This window comes from Xiphophorus hellerii, chromosome 9 (genome assembly GCF_003331165.1).
Source record: "Xiphophorus hellerii strain 12219 chromosome 9, Xiphophorus_hellerii-4.1, whole genome shotgun sequence".
NCBI lineage: Eukaryota > Metazoa > Chordata > Actinopteri > Cyprinodontiformes > Poeciliidae > Xiphophorus > Xiphophorus hellerii.
This window is the reverse complement of record NC_045680.1, coordinates 25,504,398-25,516,924: the sequence shown is the minus strand read 5'-3', so window position 1 is coordinate 25,516,924 and position 12,527 is coordinate 25,504,398. Positions and strand designations below refer to the sequence as shown.

General features: G+C 42.1%; 2 protein-coding genes across 2 annotated transcripts; both read right to left on the bottom strand.

Annotated features, from left to right (window-relative positions):
- Nucleotides 1–135: 135 nt before the first annotated feature.
- agxta (alanine--glyoxylate and serine--pyruvate aminotransferase a) lies at nt 136–4,242 on the bottom strand. The gene is made up of 11 exons (XM_032572843.1): nt 3,922–4,242; nt 3,478–3,670; nt 2,604–2,668; nt 2,410–2,510; nt 2,262–2,332; nt 2,058–2,142; nt 1,880–1,978; nt 1,730–1,799; nt 641–736; nt 438–566; nt 136–350 (listed from the first exon to the last, which is right to left on the bottom strand). The coding sequence occupies exons 1-11, from the start codon at nt 4,078–4,080 to the stop codon at nt 243–245; spliced, it is 1,176 nt and encodes a 391-aa protein (XP_032428734.1). The 5' UTR covers nt 4,081–4,242; the 3' UTR covers nt 136–242.
- Nucleotides 4,243–6,150: 1,908 nt separating this feature from the next.
- LOC116726227 (allantoinase, mitochondrial) lies at nt 6,151–11,589 on the bottom strand. Its single transcript, XM_032572846.1, has 10 exons — nt 11,360–11,589; nt 11,097–11,248; nt 10,812–10,926; nt 10,572–10,718; nt 9,927–9,975; nt 9,547–9,646; nt 8,933–9,119; nt 7,042–7,214; nt 6,344–6,376; nt 6,151–6,240 (listed from the first exon to the last, which is right to left on the bottom strand). The coding sequence occupies exons 1-8, from the start codon at nt 11,504–11,506 to the stop codon at nt 7,155–7,157; spliced, it is 957 nt and encodes a 318-aa protein (XP_032428737.1). The 5' UTR covers nt 11,507–11,589; the 3' UTR covers nt 6,151–6,240; nt 6,344–6,376; nt 7,042–7,154.
- Between the last annotated feature and the right edge of the window lie 938 nt (nt 11,590–12,527).

Genomic DNA, 12,527 nt, shown 5'->3' with positions numbered 1-12,527 from the left:
TGATGCAGTTTTAAAATCTGCTGTATAGATTAACTTAAAAGAAATTTTCTCACTCATGCATTTTTAAAACGCAAACAGATTTTTATGAATTTACTTGAAATAAAAATATAAATTGCAATGTTTCAAACAAAACAATTCTAGCATAAATGACAGTTTATTGCAAAGCGTACAGACGCAAAAGGGAACAATATTTCTTTTCCACATTTATTTTTTGAGTTGCAGTAAAACCTGCTGCCATCATCTTACACTTTGCTCCGGTGGCAGTGTTTCAGGGCATCTTTTAGTGCTGCCAGCACCATGTCTGCATTCGCTTTACTGCTGTTGCATCCCATCAATCCCACACGCAACACCTGAGAGGAGGGGGAACAACACCAACACACTTAATTCACACGAACACAACCAGGCTGCGCGTGACAGAACGTGTCAGTCTCTCATACCAAACCAACCGACGTCCCCAATCCTCCAGAAATCTCTAAGCTGTGTGTTTTCATGATGTAGGTTGTGATCTCTTTCCAGTCGTATCCATGAGGAGCGACGATTGTGGTGACTGTGGGAAGTCTTGCATGCTGTAACAAACGGTTCGTGAGTTAACCCAGAGCCGTCGATGGCCGCGTGTTTTATGACCGCTTCTCTGCCTCACCTTTTCTTTGACAAAAAGTTTGAGACCCATGCTCTCCAGGCCAGCGTGGAAATACTCTGCCACCTTCTGATGTCTGTCCCAGGATTTCTCCAGACCCTTACGTGAAAAGCCGTTAAAAAGACGGTGAAAATCAGCTGAGTATTCATGTGAACAAAAGAATCGCGTCACCATATCTCAGGACACCAAATAACATTGTAACTGTGCATTTTTCAATGGTTTTTTTTTTTAGTAGTTCAACCACAAACTTTAATGAAACACTAAACATAAGAGCAAAAGCTACAATGGAAAGGATGACATTAAGCAGTCAAGTGTTACAATGACCCAGTCAAAGTCCAGACCACGTAACCTGCACGAATGACAAACTGTCAACAATAATAGCTCTGCGTCCATTACATTACTGTCAGTAACAAACTTTGACCAAACCTTACTGTGATTCTGTGGCAAGATCTAAAACTTGCCCTATAGACAGTTTCTAATCACTATCATGTAAAAAGACTTGGCAGAAATGTCAGTTTCTAGAATGCAAAATACTTGCACCTGTAAAAGGAGTGTAATTGGTCCACTCCATTTACCACTATGCACTTTCATAGTTATACTGACCACTGACAACCTGGGTTTAAATGCCTTGCCCAGGAGCACACTGTCATGGCAGGAAGAACCTGGAATCAATCTTTGGATTGCAAAACAACCACTCTGTCACAGTTGCCCTGGAAGATGCCTCTACAAAGCATCAACTCAAATGCACACCGCATTTGTACAAATGTTGAAAGCACTGCATCCTTTCCCTAACCTTTCACAGCTTGTCCTTGCTTTTTTGTTGGTTTATGACATAACATCCAAATAAAATCCACTGAATAATGTGGTTGTTACACGACAAAATCTAAATAAATCAGTTCAGAAAGCATTAGTACTTTGGCAAGGCGCTGTAAAATTCATCCTGGGACTCTGTGAGACAGAACTTTGTCCCTAACTGTATCAGGACAAAGTGCTAATAACCTGGCAAAATGTTTGACCTATTGTTGGCTTTTTTTAAAAGTATAACATACAATCCACGAGTAATTACTGAGCTGATTCCAACTCATGCCCCACCTCATCAGCAAGCACAGCCAGGCTCTCCCTCAGGGAGTAAAGGGCGGTGACCGGCACTGTGTGGTGGTATCTGTTGAGAAGACAGAAAGAGGACAGAACTTTGCAAAGTGGCATTTTCTCTTGCGTCGTCTTCAGTCGTAGGTGTCTTACATTCTTGCTGGCTTGTCATCACATCCCCAGTAGTTTGAAAGCCAACTCAAATCCAAGAAGAACGACACAGGTTTTGTTGTGCGACTGAATACTTTTTGGCTGTGAACAATTTTCCTCCCTTCAATACACGTTTTTCCATTGCACGTTTGCATATGCAGTTCACAAAACACATTCTCACCATGCTCTCTCGCTGAATGAAATGGGTGCTGTACCAGGAGGGGCATTCAGAACCTTTTGCGAGCCGGTATACAAAATGTCGATCCCTGCATATACAATCATTGGCAAAAACGTCTTTAATTTGCTGTAAAGATCATTATGTCAAACCAAACAGATTGATCCAAGAGTTCATTTGATCTACATGGAAGCCATAATGAGCTCTAACCTTGCTGGTCCATGTAGAGAGGAGTGCCTCCTATCGACGCCACAGAATCAACAAGGAAAAGGCAGTTATACCTGGGGAAACAAATCAGCAGACATCGGAAATCACCTCATGTCCTACATTGAGAACATGCTGCAGCAGCAGGTCTTACTTATGGCACAAGTCGCCAATGCCTTCTAAAGGATGCAAGACTCCTGTGGAAGACTCTCCATGCGCGAGGAAGAACAGAACCGGTCTGTGTTCTGATAAAGCCTGCGATGAGATCATACAATAACTGCATTAGTTGTAGCAGCAGGAGAGTTTTGCTTTATTTAGTCTGATGACTACAGTGATGTGTGGCAATACCTTCTCAATCTCTGCATTGGTCAAGTAGCCACCAGGGGGCGCCACAATAGTTTTTACTTTTGCACCTGTTGGATGGAGGCACATTCTGTATTTGGATCCATTCCAAAATATGTATGTAATGTATGTGTTTTTAGCCTGTTCCACATTTTCTTTGTTTTGAGCAAAATGAACAAATGTTCGGAGTAGTGAAGTGTGAACCAAAGGGAAACCCACGCAATCCATCTTGACTGTCATCTCCCTTCAGTGCTCCAGCTGGGATTTGTCCCATTGACCTGGATTTCTCAGGAGGAATTGCATCCTGGCCAATCAGCAGAAAGGAGGAGGAGTTGTGAACAAGGATTTAGAGTTTCTACGTGTTTTTTTTAATTGTAGTTTGCCTACGGTTGAAGTCAGCAGCACCAGAGGAGAACAAAGTCATTCAGTCATTGTTGGCCACACCTACAAATATTGAGTTATTAAAGTCAGAGCCAAAGAAATGTTTAAGACATTTCATTATTGGCAAAGATGTTGTGGCCCTGCTCCTCATGGGGTTGTTTACAGCGCATGCAATTTCTGGTAAGCTTCATAGCGTAGCTTCCGTCACAGTTGAGTTACCTATGTCATGATCAAATGTTAGTTATTGGGTAAAATCAGATCCAATCATTTAAAACTTTTAACAGTCCACACCTACAGCAAGCAATAATTTCTTAATAACCAAGAGTCCAGAACATTTTTTACGAAGCAAAGCTTAGAGTAAGAATCTGGTTTGTACCAGACTAACAAGGTTCCGAGTATATTTCAAGGCAATAGGCTTTATCCCCAAATTTAGATATACGTCTGCCAATGCAAATATAAAATATCTTTATTTCTATCAAGGAGCTTTTCAGTGACTTACCAACCCTCTCCCCCATATCGGCCGCCCGCTCTCCCCAGATACCATTGACCGCTACCAGCACACTTTCCCCAGACTCCACCGTGTTGAAGATGGCACACTCCATTGCAGTGTGGCCAGTGCCGCTCACGGCAAAGGTTGTCCTGTTCTGTGTTTGGAACAGGTATTGGATTCCACTCTTGATGTCGCTCATGATCTGCAATTAAAATTAAACTTCTGTAGGTAAAATTGGAATATTTTGCCTTTGTTACTTGAGGGTCTAACTGAAACGTATTGCCTACAATCCAAGGTCAAAAAAGGAGGGTTAGCAAAAGTTGGGGTGGTTCATAAATTCAGGATCGGGAAAGCCATCCGTCAGCTACATAGAATGCAATTCTGGAATCCATGGCTGTGTGTTGGTCTTCCCCTGCATATACAACATGATGGTGGTTGAACTTGCTGACTTACCTCAAATGTCTCCGGGTGCATGTGTCCAATGACCGGCTTGGCTCCGGCTTCCAGAATGCGTCGAGGAACATTGGAAGGTCCTGGTCCAAACATGTAGCGGTGAGGAACAACCATTCGTTTTTTCAGGCATTGTGGTGGAGGCATGGAGACGGGCGACATGACTTTACAGCAAGACGAGCAGAGCAAAAAAAGATGAAAGAGACGCAAGGGACAGAGGTGAAGTATTCCCTCAGCCAGACACACCCCTCCGTCTGACCAGTGAAGTCCTCGGGTCAAACGTCTGTCACAGTATTTACCCTTTTCATCTTCTGTCAACTGTGAGTTTGTACCCAGCTCTGACAACATATCCGTTCCTATTCCCAGTGATAAGGACGTCACCAGACATGCTGCTGTTTGTTAATAATTAGCTACCAGGCTTACAGGCTTTCAGAATTAACTGTTTATTTCTTGTACTCTTCATTTTAAATGCTTTTTTCTTTCTTTTTTTTTTTTTTTTTTTTAAACAAATAATTGTTTGAAAACTACAACATAAATGACTCTAGATACCCAGAATTCAGTTTTAATCAGACAAGGGGTTTTTATTGCTAAAGACCAATCCAACCCATTAGAAATGTTTGTGATTTTTCAGGGCATCCTGCCAGCCTGGGTGAATGAGAACATGAATTGAATCAAGTTGAGAACTGCACTAGCTGTATTTTCTTCTCCTTGTCTAAGATAGTAGAGCATGTCATTCACACTGTAACTGGCTGAGCACAAATCACCAAGCAGTAGTCATTTTTATATTTACACCATATTAGCAGCCCAACCAGTTTGTTTTTCTTATTTCAAGCTAGACATGTTTCACCATAGCGAAAAAGTAAACAACCACGTTTTTGAAATAACTTTAGTAAAATATATGTTGTAACACGTTTTACCTTTATGCACTCTTCTTTTCAAACTGTGTCAACAGCTGGACGAGTCATCACCCTCAAATTCAGTATTTTTCCAGAACAAGGAGGCCATAAACTATTTTTGCCTGATCATTCCCCTTGGAAAAAAGGGTTTGACAAACACATATAAAAAGTATCATGACACTCGGTCTTGAAAGACATAAAAATGTTAACATATACACTTTAAATCCAATAATACTGTAAGTTGCAATGGTGCAGCTTCAGGATGTTATCCAAGATAAGCAAACATGATCAAGTGTGTAAAATGCTGTTTATTTTTCTGTGTTTACTCGTCTCCTTCCCTCAGTTCTCCTGCTCGGTACTCTCCCTCAGCTGTTTAACACTTTGTTGATTAGACTCACCTGGTGCCCTTGTCACTCATCACACCTCTGTATTTAAGCTCCCTGGTTTTCATTGTTCCCTGGTGGTTTCTACCTGGTTCTGTTTCTGGTTCCCTTTATGCCTTGCTGTAAGTTTGCACTCTTGCAGTTAAATCACCATGCGGTTCCCAAACTCCTGTTTCAACCTCACAATACATGACAGTGTCGTCTCATTCCCTGATACAAAATGTTCCTGTGTGAGGTCCTTTAACTAGTATTGCAAAGCTCCGAAAAAAATCTAACTTTAACTTATATTTAAGAATTTGTTCTACAGTCATATTAGAAAATGATTAAAAAGTTTATTTCAAGATCTCTGTCATGAAGTGAACACGTCGCATTAAATGAACTACACAGGCTGATGTTTTCAAGCCCTTATTTCTGGTAATTATGAAGATTTTCTGAACTAGAATGTTATATCAGACCTACAAAAAAAACAACAAACAAGGTAATGTAGTTTCTAAAAGTGTAATGGGAAGAGAAGCAGTCCATGAAGTCAAGAAAGCAGACACTCTGCTTACTGTTGATGTCAAACGCTTATATATGGCGCTGGGCTATCCTCTGTACTGAGTAAAAGTTTGCCACAGACATGAAAACTGAACTGTGCTTCACTGAATTTGAGTCTAAGCTTGACCGAGCTGAACTGAAATGGGATTTCCAGAGGTTGTTGTACTGTCGATTCTCTTTAACTTTAGCTTAAACACTTAAGTTGTTTAAAGTCAATTTTCAAATAAAAGCTATTAGCTCATATGGTAACGTTTAGCTATGTGCAGTTTAGAAAAGAAAAAAGATCACGCATTTATGGTCAGACCAATTAAATCCCCAACATTCCAAATGGACTGAGTTTTCATTGTCTGTGTTTGCTACAGTTGTGCTTGACCCGTCCTCTGGGGGATGAGGAGATGCTTTCCCAGAGGTTCAGGGCAGAAGCTGCCGTCTCTGTACACCAGCCGGCCCCTCAGGACAGTCGCACGCACCACTCCCTGCAGCGTGGAGCCGAGGTACGGGGTCATCTGCACAAATACACAAACACACGCCCATGCAAGCATACGCACCCCGTCAGTCACTTGTGTAAAAAGACCAATCCTGGCAATTTGTTTTTCAGACTTTAGTTACCTTGTTTTTGTGGTGAATGCTTGCTTCTTCGATCTGTGAAGTGAAAACAAACATGAAGCACAAATCCAGCCTTGACAATAGCTTTAAGGGGCTGTGTATGACACATAGTGTCATATTACAGCACAATCAAGAAACTATGTTGACTTCAGTTGTTCAAAAAATGCTATATAGATTAAATATGACTTAGAAGAAATTTGACTTTGTAATTTAACGGCTTAAATTGGGCCTCTGTCTCTTTAAAATCTCCTGCTCTTTATGAAACTCCGCCTTCAGGAAGTCTTCACTACATGGCTCCTCTATTAACCCTTTAACAACGTTTTTACCAGCGTTGCACTGACAAGTAGCTACTATAATGAGCTCAACAGATTCGTAGTTCTACCAGCTGTTTGCTAATTGCTGCTGGCTAGTCTGAAGGAGCTGAGTAGGAGAGGGACGCTCTGTGACACAGAAGCTTGGAACCTGCAGCTCTGAAGAGGAGCTGCGCCTTGAAGACGGAGCTAGGTCCACTCAGGCATTTTGCACAGTTGAATGGTTGCCACGGAGATGAAAGGATTTCTCAAACATGCATGAAAGATTCAAAGCAACACTCGCGTATGCTTTTGATGATGGAATAACATGAAAACATGATGTAAAGTTTTTTTTTAAAGTTGATTTTATATAATACTGCCCCTTTAACAGTGTGAATACCTCACACTGACCTGAAAGCCTGTCTCTGGATCCCAAATGACCAAGTCGGCATCAAAGCCAGGGGCCAGGCTGCCCTTCAGGTTGCCCAGGCTGCTCAGATGGGCTGTGTTTCTGCTGAGGAGCCTCACCACATCAGCCAGCTGAAAGTCTCTCTTACTGGCTGAAGTCCAGAACAGAGGCAAACCTGAAAAATAGGGACAAGAAACTCTTTCTCTGCTTCCTGGTGGTAATTTATAAACACTGTAACTGGCCGTCTGCTTGGCTCCCACTGCCAGACTTTGACCATTGCGACAGAAAAGTAAATGATTGGTAGAAGCTCGAGACTTATTTGCCAGTTCGGTGTTGGATTTGCCTCATTTAAACCTCAATCAAGAAGTTCTAGTGATGGGATAGAGCAGGTCTAATTTACCAAAATAGGAATGTTGATAATTAATGACAGGAAGTAAGTCAATTTAGGAATTTAGGTTTATAAAACCACAGATCAACAATAAATCATGATCTATTAAAGTATCTCTTTATGACTCCAAAAAAAACTTTACCAAAATGCAAAAGCGGTGTGTGAAAAAACAAATAAGTTACTCATGATTTTAAACTGGAAAGAGCTCTATTAGCTCTGATAGGTATAAGTGCTTGTAATTTTACTCATTCAAATTTGTAAATAAAAACGATCTCAAATCCTGTTAGCAATGTCAAATCAATATGGTTAAAGTTTGGACTTTGACTAGGCTATTGCAACACATGGAGTCTCTTTTTTCAGATAGAGCGGCTGCTGGATTTGGGGCTTTCTGTTCTGTAATATTTCCAGTTTCTGTGGAGCTGTTTGGCAGATAGCCTGACGTTTTTCTCTGTAATATTTCAGTAGACGGAGAAGTTCTAGGTCAACTTAGTGACCACAAGGAGCATGGACAATATGACTGCACAGCTAGCCTGGATAATCACTCATATGCCACCATTGTTGATTGTGGGTATGAGATATTGGTATTGATACATCGTCTTTAGTTTCTATAGTTAAGTCTACATCATCGGCCCTCCACCACCGTGCTTTACTGCCATGGTGGAGGGTTTGTAGTGAAACCCAGGAATACCAGTGAATTAAGGCCTGCGTTGTGTCTGTGAATCAGTATTCTCTGGAGATAAGTCATATTTATGTGATCTTTTTCTAATTTAACATTCAGACTTACCTTTACAATCAGAGTTTATATCCTTATATAGGGATAAGGATCTGGAATTCATTTCAGACATATTGGCAGACATTTAATCTTTTTAAGGTCCATCAAACAGACACTGAATACACTCAGATTTAACTTTGGATGCAACAGAAACTGGACCAAAAGCCTCTGCAAGTAGATTTGGACTAATTCTCATCGAAGTTAATAACATTTATAGGCTGAATTTCATGATATTCCCCCTGGATATAAAACGAATGTAAAATTTGGATATGCAAGCTATTTAAGGTGAAATAATTGCATAGGTTTTGGTAGTAGGAGTTTGTCCTGCAGTCGGTGGCTACTACCCAGTAGCTCGCCACCATCAGCCTGTGAATGTGTGGGTGAATGACTGAATGTAGAGTGCAGCACCCTGGGGTCCTCTGGACTTGATAAAGCGCTTACATAAGTACAAAACATGTTTTGCCATTTGCTAGCTGCCACCAGTTTGAGAAATGTACCAAATTGTAACGATGAAATCCCTCCCCATGCCTGTGTGAAGTCCCCGCTCTCCAGTTTCTTAAGGTCGGGTGTGCAGGGGGAGTGGTCAGACACCACCATGTCAATCTGTCCACTTTTCAGCGCAGACCACAACTGCTCCTGAAGGGGCCGATGACAGTATTACGCAAATCATGTTTCTTTGTATTGTGTCCATTGAACATAACCTTTGGATCTGCAAAATGACGAGTCCGTCTACCTGGTTAGCAGAGCCTCGGATGGGAGGGCAGCACTTAAACTGTGTGGCTCCCGCAGGAATGGTTTCTGCACACAGGTTGAGGTAATGATGGGTGGTCTCCACCGTTAGGGGGGCCCCGGCTTGCCGAGCTTTCTGGATCAGCTTAAGGGCCTTTGCAGATGACAAGTGAACAATGTGGCATCGCACCCTGAAACACAGAGAGGTCATTGCTGCTGCAGCAGCGACCAAATCTTCAACAGAGGAATCACCCGTGCTGACATAAAGGGAATATACAGAGCCATGCAAAAAATAGTTCCACCCCTTACACTTGAATTCATTTCAAATGTAGTTTATCATCCAATTCATTGCACCCAGCAGAACCAGAAACTGATTGTCCAAATGCTAAACCCTGACCCTCATGTCCCTGTGGAAGGAAAGCTTCACCATGATCAACCTTGGGGTAAAAAAGTCTGATTTCTTCAGTTTGTGATGGCAATTTTTTTTTTATCCTTATTTACAATTTTTCTACCAAATCAGAATCATTTACTACTGTGTTAGTGTTTCGCATAAGTTTTTGGTTAAATGTGGAAAAGTTCAAAGTATGTTTGGAGGGGACATGCATAAACTTCTCTCACCGGTACTGCAGACAGAGTTCTGCAACGGTCCGAATAGCTTCTACCTCCATGACATCGGGCCGGGACCGCAGAAAGGTGCCGTACTGACAAGGGTCTGTCTCTGGGAGGGTTGGTTATAAAATATAGGTTTAATGAACGATTTCATTAAAATGACAGAAAATTCTACAAAGATTTCTGTACACTTTTTTTTTACATTATCTTTATTCAACCTAGACTGTGTATAGTTTAGTTTTTGTAACATCAGCATCTCAAGTTATTCTAAATTAAGGTACTAAAACATTATTCTGAGAACAGCTTATGTTTTTTTTTTAGCACAAAATCTATAGTGGTAAAAGGCAAAGGGAAAATAGTCAAAAATTTCATGTGATCTAAATGATTACCGTCAGCGTTGTTCCCCGTTGTTGGCTGGACATCCATCTCTGCGTGAAACTGGAAGATACAAAACAAAATGGTTTTAAGTTTGTCACCAATCACCAGAAGGTCTCTTAAAGGGGCAGTATTATGTATTTTCCAGGCACACGGTGTCATTTTGTAGCACAATCAAGTAACTGTTTTACCTTTAATTTTTTTTAAAAATGCTATAAATAGCAATTTGACTGTAATTTAACACCTTGAAATTGGGCTTCTGTCTCTTTAAAAATGCTTGCTCTTTCTGAAACTCAGAAAGTCATCACAACATGACTCCTCTACTAACCCTTTAGCAATGTTTTTATCAGCGTTTCACTGAGAAGTAGCTCACATAAGCTGATGCGCAGTGCCACCAGGTGTTTGCTAATTGCTGCTGGCTAGTCTGAAGGAGCTGAGTGAGGGATTTGCAATGGCGGGTTGCTCTCTGAGACAGAAGCTTGGAAATTGCGGCTCTGAGGAGGAGTTTCATCCTGGAAGGCGTGGCTAGGTCCCTCCAATCATTTTGCACAGGAAGGGAATAACATTATTACATGACGTAAAGCTCAAACAAGTTGATTTTTACATAATACTGCCCCTTTAACAAGAGGCGTGTCATAGAGCCAAATCCAGTAATTCACCAGCAGGACGCTTCCTGTTCCCTGGAGCTGCTTCATGGCCGTGTGGAGGTCAAATTCAGCCACATGGGGGAACTCATCAACACCACTGTGGATGAGGAAACACTTGAAGCCAGCAACTCCTGCCTTGATCATAGGCCGAAGTTCACGCTGTGAAGAGACAAAATACTTTCATGTTTTGGTGCAAATAAAAAATAAAAAAACATAGGACACTCCTTTTATTTTATTTCATGTGGTTGGTACCTGATTTCCAGGAACAACTCCTCCCCAGAAGGCTACGTCCACGAAGCACTTCCCCGTTGCCTCCTGCAGCTTCTCCTCAAAGTTTCTGAGCGTTGTGGTTGGAGGGACGCTGTTTCTGGAGGGGTTGTAACCAAACGCTCTCTTAACATGGCACTCCATCAAATCTGTCCCTTTTTTTAAAGAGACCAAACCAACGCAGCCTACAACGTGACCTCGTTGGGTGTGCGTCCCCTCCCTAATGCCGCCCTGGGAACCTGCCCAAGTGGCCTGGATACTTCAACTTACAAGGGCATGTCCACGACGGTGGTCACTCCTCCCGCCGCGGCGGCCCTGGTGGCCGTCCAGAAGCCCTCCCATGAGGTGCGGCCCGGCTCGTTCACGTGAACGTGGCAGTCTACGACGCCTGGCATCACCACGCTGTCCCCCACATCCAGCACCTGCAGAGACACCGACGACGTCAGGCATGCGGAGGTAAATCCAGGGGTGCTAAATCAACCCTCAGAGGCATTTTTAACCTAACGGACAGGGGAGAGCGACCGCCAGCTTACCTCAGAGCCAACATCCTCAGTAAAGTTGCCACTATAGAGTATTTTGTGGATTTTACCATCTTTAATTATTATGACAGCTGGACTCGCTTCATTACCAAGCAGCACTCTGTTGCTCCTGACAGCACTAACCGCTGATCCGAGCTCCATGCCTGTTTTTACTGAGAGTTAAAGAGTACAGAGAGAGTTTCTGAGCTCTTTTCTGTTGTGATCCCAATATAATCTCACTCGGAGCGGAGGCACCGCCTCCTGCTGTACGGGGCAAAGGATAAAGCATGTGTTGACTTTTTTGTTTTCTTTATCAGTGCAAAGTGCTGAATCACATGTACAACAGGGCAAAAATACCCCACAGATAGATAATATTTTATAGTGGTAGTTTTTTTTTAAGGGAACTAAAGTTATTCAGTCTTCAACAAAGTTCAGTTAAAATAATAATTTTTTTAAAGTTTGTGCTTTCTGGCCTCTTTGGTCTCATGTTTTAAGCAGTTTCCCCTATGCAGACTTCGGTTATGGTAATTGTTAAAGTGTCTAATGGAACAATTAGAAAAAGAGTGATTGTGTTAAAAGTGTTGCCATTATAAAGTCTCTTCTCTCTTGAAAAACAAATAAACAAAAAAACAATACGACTGCATGATGTAGGTCTGCCAAGATGTTTCAGAATGAACAAGAATTCCGGAGCCACATTCTTTGGACGATATGAGAGCAAAAATCTGGCACCATGTAGAAGAATCTAAAAAGTTAGTTCTGAAAAATCACTTTTTCAAAAAAACAGAAATCTTATAGCTAAAAGGTAATTAAGGCAACAACAAAAAAAATACTGGTGGCAAAAAAAAAATGTTTTAGGCCATTATTTTAGGAATTAGGTTCACACTAACCTTTCCTTCCTATACATTTTGTACGTCATTCTATCGTTATTCAGTGACGCTGAGGCTCATAATAAGTAACGTAAGCATCAGAATGCAATGTGTTCATACATCCTCATTAGCCCCAGCAGCCTCTGTGTCATCAGGATGTAGACCTGGGCGCGGCCGGGCGCCTGCTCCCTCCGTCCTTCCTCCCGGCGAGCCGCCGTGCGTTGTGACGCCAGCCCGTTTGGGGAGCCGTGCGTTCAGCTGCGTGGGTCCTGGCTGTGGCGAAGCCTCGCAGCATCCTCGTTATGTAACGCCTCGGA